The sequence below is a fragment of the Podarcis erhardii genome, assembly GCF_964252035.2.
Source record: "Podarcis erhardii genome assembly, chromosome: 11".
Taxonomy (NCBI): domain Eukaryota; kingdom Metazoa; phylum Chordata; class Lepidosauria; order Squamata; family Lacertidae; genus Podarcis; species Podarcis erhardii.
Window position 1 is genome coordinate 28,715,177 of NC_138501.1, and position 9,623 is coordinate 28,724,799.

General features: G+C 38.9%; 1 protein-coding gene across 4 annotated transcripts in view; it reads left to right on the forward strand.

Moving 5' to 3' along the window:
- HAPLN1 (hyaluronan and proteoglycan link protein 1) overlaps nt 1-5,092 on the forward strand; it is a 62,387-nt gene extending 57,295 nt beyond the window's left edge. For all 4 annotated transcript variants that reach the window (XM_081881121.1, XM_081881123.1, XM_081881120.1 and 1 more), the window contains one exon: nt 1,993-5,092. In XM_081881121.1, the coding sequence (XP_081737247.1) occupies nt 1,993-2,282 (290 nt within the window). In that variant the 3' untranslated portion in view covers nt 2,283-5,092. The remainder of the gene's footprint in view (nt 1-1,992) is intronic.
- The last annotated feature ends 4,531 nt before the right edge of the window (nt 5,093-9,623 follow it).

Below are 9,623 nucleotides of genomic sequence, written 5' to 3' on the forward strand. Positions count from 1 at the left end.
TTGGCACCACTGAGAACTTTTTTTGCTAAGCCTCCTAGTCTATGGGAGGGTGTTTTTGGGGGCGAGGGGACGCAGCTGGAGAGAGAAGGAGTAAGCCTCCACTCCCTGCATGCTTCAATCCTGATAACAATCAAATAATCTGTAATTAATTTAAGGAGAACAAGAGGCACAGTCACACACTATGCATTAATTGTAGTGTGTAGTTTTTCATGAGAAACAGTGCCAGTGAGGTTCAACAATACTGGGCTTGGTGGATAAATAGTATGATCTGATACCATTTTATTTTATTTTATTGAAATATTTCCATCCTAATGAGAACCTTCAGCTCAAAATTCAGGGGTGTGGTGTGAATGTGAATTAAAGGGTAGCTGTGTTTTTTGTCCAGTGCTAGAGCACAATCATAAATGAACTTGCAAAGTCAACTGAATTGCTCTATATAGCCTGGAAATCACTGGTCTGTTTAGGAGGGGAGGGGAGGACCATCACACAACAGACTTCCCTCTTCAGCAACAACTTGGACTGTCTTGTGTTCCTCAAACATGGGCCTCTCCCATATGTCTTAACTTGTATGCATGTTGGGGAGCAGATGTTTGGCCTGTAGCCTGCGAGCTCAGAGATGCTCACATTCTCCGCTTACGCACGCTCTGGGTATTGACAATTAAATTTATTTGCCCTAAAACATGCAAAGAGCAAATACTTCTCTTGCTTTGAGCAATCCTGAGTTTGCTTTTCCAAAACAAATAGTCTTCAAAACCAGAGTTAAAACATTGTGCAAATGTTTACCTGATCCGGATCCAGCTAAATTGTTCCAGAAGGGGATGGTTAAGTTAATGCAAATAAATCCTGTGCCATGTAAGCAGTTTTATGCAGTTTGTAGAAAAGGGGATAAATAATAAACAAACAACCAGGCATGAAAAAGGGCTAGTCAGCCTTTGAATAATTGCAATGAAAATTCATTTCACTCTGTAAGGTCTGGTTCCTTCATGCCCCTTCTTCATGTGCAGATGTGTGAGCATGCTTGCATTATGTAATAGAACAAACTGCTTCCTTAGCATCTCAATTATAAAAAACAACAACTTATGCACAGACATGGAAACAGGAAGACTATTAGAAAGAATATCATTAATTCTATAAACTTCTGCTGCCTTCCATCCGTAAGGGTAAAGGATGGGTGGTCTGGTATAGGAATTAAAGGGGTTGTAGACGGAACTAAATGTGAACACAATCTCTTCCATACCCTAAAAGTCAATTGAAGAAAGGGATTGTGTAGTTTCCCAATCCTCACCCAAGAAGGATTTTAAAAAGGCAGAGCATTAATTGAAGGAGAGCTGGGCAGGAACCTTAAAGTCTGGGCTTGTGCCTGGAAATTGCAGCGCAGAAGGAAATCTGGATGAGCCCCATGTCTGTTGCAGCAATATTAACAGAGTCCTGTGTCACTTAAAAACTAACAAATGTATTTATTATGGCACGGTTTTATCAAATGCATGAAGTGAATTGAGATTTCACTCCATGTAATGATAAAGTTAGCCTTAGTCCAAGGAAGCTCATGGTATAATAAATAAATGTGTTCATATTTATGGTAATGCAGTTTTTGCTGTGTAATATAGACATTTTGTATTCTTCATGGTTCATAGTTGCATGCTGTATTTCATTTTTTAAAAAACTTCAGTACATGGTGCATCACTTAATATCAACACAAGCTTCTGGTTTGTGGCTATAGGTAAATACAACCCCACTGCTTATCAAGAGCCAATGTAATTTCCAGCACTATTAATGAGAGGCATTGTGCAACCGCTCTTACACAAACAACAGTAGTCACTTCAAGATTATATAGTGAGATCTGTTGAAAGCTGGCAAAAGAATAAGTAATTTTTCTATAAAAAGAGAACTGTAATTTTAACTTCCTTGCTCAACAGTGATTGCTTTAAAGAACTGTAAAGAAAACGTATTATAACTTTATCTTGTTCTTGATATTTTCTCTGCTTTCATTAGGTCGTTTTTACTACCTAATACACCCAACCAAGCTGACCTACGATGAAGCAGTGCATGCCTGCCTCAAAGATGGTGCACAGATTGCTAAAGTAGGCCAAATGTTTGCAGCCTGGAAACTCCTGGGATACGACCGCTGTGATGCCGGCTGGCTGGCTGATGGCAGCGTCCGCTACCCCATCTCTAGGCCAAGGAAACGCTGCAGTCCTACTGAAGCAGCAGTCCGCTTTGTGGGCTTTCCCGATAAAAAGCACAAGCTCTATGGTGTCTACTGCTTTAGGTCATACCAGTGAATGTACCTAGAGCACAACAACATCCGATCCATCATGTGAAGGATTTTGTTTCAACGAACTCATGCAAGTTACCAAAACTGTGATAAATCTTTTTTTACTTACTGTAAAGAGTCATTTTCATAAAAAAAAACCAACCTATTAATTTGTTTTGGTTATTTTTTTAAAAAAACTATCATTCAATAGATATTTTAAATTAATATAATTTTAAGGAAGCTCTAGGTAAGGAAGTGCTTGAAGTGTAACTGTTTAAGCTACGTCATTCCAACAAAGCATATTTTTTCATGAATGGGGCATGCAATAGCTTGATGATTGCTAGGACTTAAGTTAAGGAATGTAAGGCTACTCAAAGCAGACACCTTTCCGAGTTTACATATTTGCATCATGTTAAAATAGAATAATGAGATCTGCAGGTCTGAACTACATCAATCTTTCCTTGACTGCCATGTGGTTTTGCGAGCAGTTAAATACAAAGATGTGAACATGAGTTAAAGTGACAGCGCTTTTTGAAGTCTGCAATACGAGAACTACATCACTATTTAAAATCCTGCCTTTTATCAAAACCTGCTCAATAATCTCATAACATTCCAACAAGCACAGCTAAATCTTCTGAACGTCATTCCCAGTCTTATTGTGTATGTAGTAGATAATGTGTGTATGAATAATTAAAGGATGGGCCCTACCTTCTTCTTAATGCAAACTAAATATGCCTGAGATGTATTGCATTACCTTTGAGTAGCTTTACGGAGAGGATTTCTTTGTCTTTTCTTTTTTTAACTCTAAAGGCCATTTTCCTAAGCAGCATTTACTCAGGGCAGTTATATATAAATGAACTGCTGGACAGAAAGAAACACAAATGTCTGAAATTTAGCAGCTTGATTCATGTTAGCTTTTAAAATAGTATTGTCTTTATAAATGAAGCATTTAAATATTTAATATTTCTTTCTTAGTTATACATGTGAAAGACAAACATTTGAATGAATCTTGAAACATATTTATCCACTCTATGATTACAAAAGAAAAAAAAACCTCTGATCCCAATTATGAAATGGGAAGATATTTCTGTAATCAGTTCCCCATGTACATTCCAATTTGCGAATGTAGTTTTTCTTTGCATTTCCCCACTCATGGTAATGTCATGCCTATGGTGCTGTCTCTCCACTGAAGTGAAGGAGCAAAGAATCCCCATGCCCACAAATGATCAGGAAGAATATTATCTACACCCAGATAATATTTCTGACTCTCCAGCTGATCAGTATTCCGGTTATGGGATATTAACCCCTGCTACAGAACCCAGGAAAAGTTACCTATTACATGATATTTCTGAGGGAAAGCATTAAAAGAGCAACAGATGCAACAGCATGGGCAGACCTGCCTAGAAGACAAAAATTAGTTCAGTTGAAACTAATGTGAAAAATTAGTCATGATTAACTGAAGTCCCATGGCCTTCAATGGAACTTAAAGTACAATTCTAAACATGTCCGCTGAAAAGTAAATCCCATTCGAGTTATTCCCAGATAAGCAGGTTTAGGATTTCAGCCCAACTAGCTGGACAGTTGACAGTGAATCAATTTTTCAATAGTTACAGTGGCTTCATACTTCTATATCAAGCATGGTTTCTTATTTGCCATGCAAGGTAGCCTTATAATATATGCCTGTGCTTTGATATACATATCACAGCATTCAAATACTTGTGAGCGGTGTAGTCAACTGATTGTAATCTTTACTGGCTTATTTGAAGAGACCAGATGTACTGATTGTGTCCCACATTTGCCATTCTTTCAATAGGAGGCATAGAATGTCAAGTACTAGTTGGTGCCAATGTAATCAGCTCAGGGCAATCTTACGTGGTTTATAACTAAAATATGAGGAGGAGGAGGAAAATCAAAGGAAAGGGCATGTGCATGCATTGATTAAAACATAGTGCAATTGTCTCAAGATTCCTTGTTGTGCAGTTTTAATCAACATGCAGATGTTCTGGTGCTCACTGCAGAGGATCTGTACCCATGCAGAGTCTTGAACAAAGTCTGGAAATAAAACAGAATAGTGGGTCACTAATGCATTGGTGACACTCTGTAAGCAAGATCAGATATAATTTGGAAAGCAGCCACTACAACTCCCATCAGTCCCAGCTTGCACAGTTGGGATTTGTAGTCTAAAATATATGGAGGGTACCAGGTTGGGAAAGTCTGTTCTAAAGAAAACGGGAGTGAGAAAGTTTTCCATTGGCTAAAGGAAAATATATATTTCAGCAGTTGCTACACTGCACTCTGCCTTTTTTTAGCACCCTGAGACTGTAATCCTATATCTACTTAACTGGAAGTAAGACCCATTTAACTAACTGGGATTCACTTTTTGAGTTGATATTATAGGATTGAGCTGTGAGGCACTTTTATTTGTAAAGAATGCAAGGTTAACCTTTGCAAAGTATCAAGTCACTTTCCAAACTTCTCTCAGACATAGAATAATAATCCAAGCTATCAGAACCAAACAATGGTTGTTTTAAAAAAATGACATTCATCAGTTTACTGTTAAGACAAAGGGCATATACTACTCTTTCCTTGGAACCATGCTTGATCACATTTAAATGCGATTATATTCTGTAGTGTAGCACAACTGATATGCTTTCACAAATATTTCTGTGCAGTTTTTTTAAAATAAATAAATCAGTTTCCTCATGAGCTGAAAGATCTATTAACTAGGTTATGTGGTATGAGTGTATTAGAGTATTGTGATATAATATGGTTCCAAACAAACTCATAATACCAAATGCATCTTTGCATGAATTTGAAAATACCTTTTAAAAAAAAGAATTGAAAATGTTAACATGTGTAAAAGCATAAGGTGAATGAAATTGCTTAATTTTCTTGAGAGTCAGTATTTCTAGAATGGGCTTACAGTGTAATTGTATTGGAGATGAATTTAAAATCCCCTCTACAAGTTTTACCCTTGATTTTGTGGTGCTGATTTATCTGGTTATGGTCATGGGATTGCACTGAAGAATAATTTTATCCCCATCCTTTTGTTATGGATTTTTGGACTTGGTTCAATTTGCTCTCAACACTGCTTTCCATTCTGCCACTTGTTCATATTAGGGTTTGGAGTTTTTCGTTTTCTTCTGAAGGTAAGCCATGTGTACTAGTGATTATGTATGTCAAAACTACACATTGCTTTTGCTTTGTATCTGATGAAAAAATACAGCTATTTTAAGCTCCTTGGTGCCCTTAATTATCAGTTGAGAAACACATATAGGGGGAAAGAGATCACTTGGACAGCAGTGCATCCCTTTTATTTAATAATGAGACTGAGTTACACTAAAACATTAACCAGAAACTCTGTTTAACCTAAGTTAATGGGTGGGTATTTCTGTGTGCTTTAAAATACTTTAACAAAACAAAACCCCCAAATCTATCAAATTCTTTAACTAGAAGGAACATCAACACATTTTTTAAACAATCATTTGCATACACAGTACCTTCACTCCCATGTACTTAGAGGTAATTTCTTTTTTAAAGGCTTACAGAAAGCAAATGACATTGAATGATATACTGTGTGTCTCTCCCAAGAGCTGACCACACACATTGATGTGTGCATTCACGAACAAATTACACCTGCTGGCTTGTACCAACTTAGAATGCCTGTGGGGATTACATGTATGAATACTCTGAATTGCCAGTAACACCCTGTCCATGGAAAGCTAGAATGTCAAAGATTATCATGTAGACTGATATAATATTATGGTTCTAACATGACGGCTTTTGAGACTGCATATTTCTTATTTACATTCAAACACTGATCCCCTACCTGAATTCTAAAATGATACAATCCCACATTAAAAAACAAAACAACCTAGACTCTTGGGGAATCTGGATTTCTGAGTTCAGCTCTTTTTTAAAAAGCTTCATTCATTTTATTTTTTAGCATAGGATAACCTGATCTGAACAATTTCTTCCAATATTGAGATAAAACACTTTGACAAACATGGGCCCTCTGGGTGGAATTCAACATCGCATTATTTCAAGTATTCTATCTGCACAAGCATCGTAGCCTTACAGATGGAATGATCCCCCATTCTCCCATGTGCAACTGGGGATTTCAGTTGGATTCCCCAACCCCACTGATCTAATTTCAGTCATGTTATGTAAGTGAAAGCTTTAGCACAGGGATTCCACTGATAGGGTCTGTTTGATGAATCCCACCATCTGAAATTTGAGTCTGGCCAAAATCAGCTGTATGTTGGATCTGAGAACCTAACAGCACCTTAGCAGCACCCAAATCCTAAAGGCGACCAAATCCTAAAGCCAATATATCAGGACACACTGAAGGTAACTCTAGTGTATGCCCATAACAAGAAGGCTTTCCCTCAAGCTATTAGCACATCCCTGAACATGGCATGGGTAGAACCATGAATTTGAGGGTGGCATCCAAGCAAACCAGTGAAGCACCAGAGAAATATTAAAATGTGGCAAAGAGACAAGGCAAGAGTAAGCCTTTCCAAAATAATTAAGGTCAATTTCATTTGAGCTCTGCATTTAGATACAGTTGCAGCAGCTTTCCAGCATTGCACCCAATTCAAATCAGTTTCTGTGCCTACATTATTAAAGACCTGATGCATTCATTTTCTCTCATATATTCTAACTGAAGTAAGAGTAGTTTTGGATCCCAAGTGATGTCATAGTGCTGGTATATAAGGCTGCAGAAAATAACTTCTTACATTGTAAGGAGTTAGGTGGCAAAATAATAAAATGTAAGCTCACAAAGAAAATCAATACGAAGTAAGCAGAAATGATTTTTTTTATATAGTTGCTAATATGAATATTAATACATGAGCTTTACAGCATTACTGGGACTTGCAGAGCATTCTTCTATGAGGAAATGGTGCTTCAACAATGTCTGAAGGGAATGCTTAAGAACTGGTTTTATGTCGGTGCTACTGTTCTTGGAAAGAAAGAAACCACCCTTGATCATCATAAGAAATGAATTAATGCACTGTGTCATTTTATTGTATTTTCACGATGTATCTGAATTTTAATGTCCCCTCGTATGGCAACAATTAAATCATGTTGATCTTTTCAAAATGAGAACTTCTTTCTTTATAAGCAAAGCGTCTCTTTTATTCGTAAATAAATCTCTATCTGTGTCACTTGTCCCTCACAAGGACTTATGAGTGAGGGAAGGAATAAAAGTTAATATATTTTCAACTCTTTCTCTTCTTTGGTATCCAGAAAATTATTACAATAATCAAAATTCAGGTCTAGGTGGAGCTAATACCATGATTTGAACCCTAGATATAACACAAATGTTTATCATCCGAACCCAGGCATAAACATTGGAATATTCTAAGTAGAACGGGATCCATCATCATCATCGAACATCATCATCATCATCTTTATTACAGTCACAGACCAGCATGTTAAAATAGAAACACTCAGTAATTTAGGAAATAAAGCAGATAAAACGGGTAAAAGGAGTGACTCAGAGAAGGGAGGGATGCATGAGGGACACTTAAAATCAGCTAGAGGGTTAAAAGCAAAGAGTTGCAAAAGTAACTATAGAAGGGAGGGTGCAAGAGAGGGAACGGGTCTTGCATATAAGCCTTCAGTTTAGGTGTGGTGCAAATGACCATCATAGCAGTGCAAAATCTGGCTGAGTATGTTACCTCTGGGTTTGCATCTTGAAGTAGCAAGGAGATATAGAGTTGTTCTGTCTGTCCAGGGAATTTGTGTAGTATTGGCAGGATGAACCTGACTCATATATCTGTATAATATTGGCAGTGGAAGAAGACATGGTCAGTAGTTTCTAGTTGCCCTGAGGCACAGGGAAATTTTCTCTCCTCGTACAGTACATTTCTAAAACGGCCTTCCTAGATAGCTGGGGGGAGGTCCTGGCATCGGGCCAAAGTGAAGGCCCTTTGATGTTTTGGTATTTCTAGGTTGGTTATATATGGCATATGGGAACTGAGATATCTTTTGGTTTCATCAATGAAAAAATTGGGGGATCTGATTAGGTCTGCTTGCGTTCTATGTCTACCATATGCTGTTCAGTGGTTTTTTTTGGCTTTTTCATATCCCATGTCAAGTAAAATTTTGTATTTTGTTTAACACTTCTTGTTTTCAAGTTGTTTGGCAGTCGTTCTTTATAGTTAGGAGAACAAGGTCACATGGGAAGAAGGATAGTCTAACCAGTAATTAAGTGTGGCAAGTCACGCTCTAGCCTCAATTCTTACAAGTCCAGTTTTTAGGTGTAGGGTTGCATTGGAAACGTTTTTGGGCACTTGTAGGACTGATCTTTGAAATTTAGATTGTACCAGTTCCAGTATTGTGCAGTTGGAGGGGGGGTACCAGTTGAGCAGGGACGCGAGTGGCGTTGTGGGTTTAAACCACAGAGCCTAGGACTTGCCGATCAGAAGGTTGGAGGTTCGAATCCACACAACGGGATGAGCTCCCGTTGTTCGGTCCCTGCTCCTGCCAACCTAGCAGTTCGAAAGCACGTCAAAGTGCAAGTAGATAAATAGGTACTGCTCCGGCAGGAAGGTAAACGGCGTGTCCGTGTGCTGCTCTGGTTCTCCAGAAGCGGCTTAGTCATGCTGGCCACATGACCCAGAAGCTGTCTGCGGACAAACACAGGCTCCCCCGGCCTATAGAGCGAGATGAGCACGCAACCCCAGAGTCGGTCACGAGTGGACCTAATGGTCAGGGGTCCCTTTACCTTTACCAGTTGAGCACCATATAGCAGCTGCGCAATTGACTTTGCCTTAAACAATTTGAGGGTTGCAGGTATGAAGTGGCCACCTTTGGTCCTGAGATATTTAAGTATGTCTTTTGCGCTTCTTTGGGCGTTCCCTGCAACATAGTCCCCGTGGGCTTTTCTGCTTCCCGAGAAATGAAGGGCTATGCCTGTTACTATAAAGAAGCAATGCGGAAGCAAGAAGCAGCTATGCCAGCTGCTGCTGGCTGGAAAGCCAGACAGGATGTTTGTGACTGTTGCCATGGCAAGAAAGGGGCAGTCCATTCTCAGTATTGAGCACCGGATGTGAGCTCAGTGTGTGACATATGATCTGTACAGGATGTACATGAGTGGAGTTTGAGTTTCTCTCTGTTGTTCGAAGAGTGCAGACATCTTTGTCTGTGTGGCTGCTAAAGACAGGAATAAAAGCATGTAGTTACATTTCTATCTGAGTCTATTTCCCCTCCCTGGGAAGCAGGGAGGAGAGAGAAGCAATGGTGTGTTTTTCTCACAGTCTGGGAAAAATCGCCGATACGGACCTCAACATGTTTCCTGCCGGGAGTCACGGGAGGGAGGTCAAAAGGAATTCAGCCGGTGCCTGGACAGATAGGCACATAC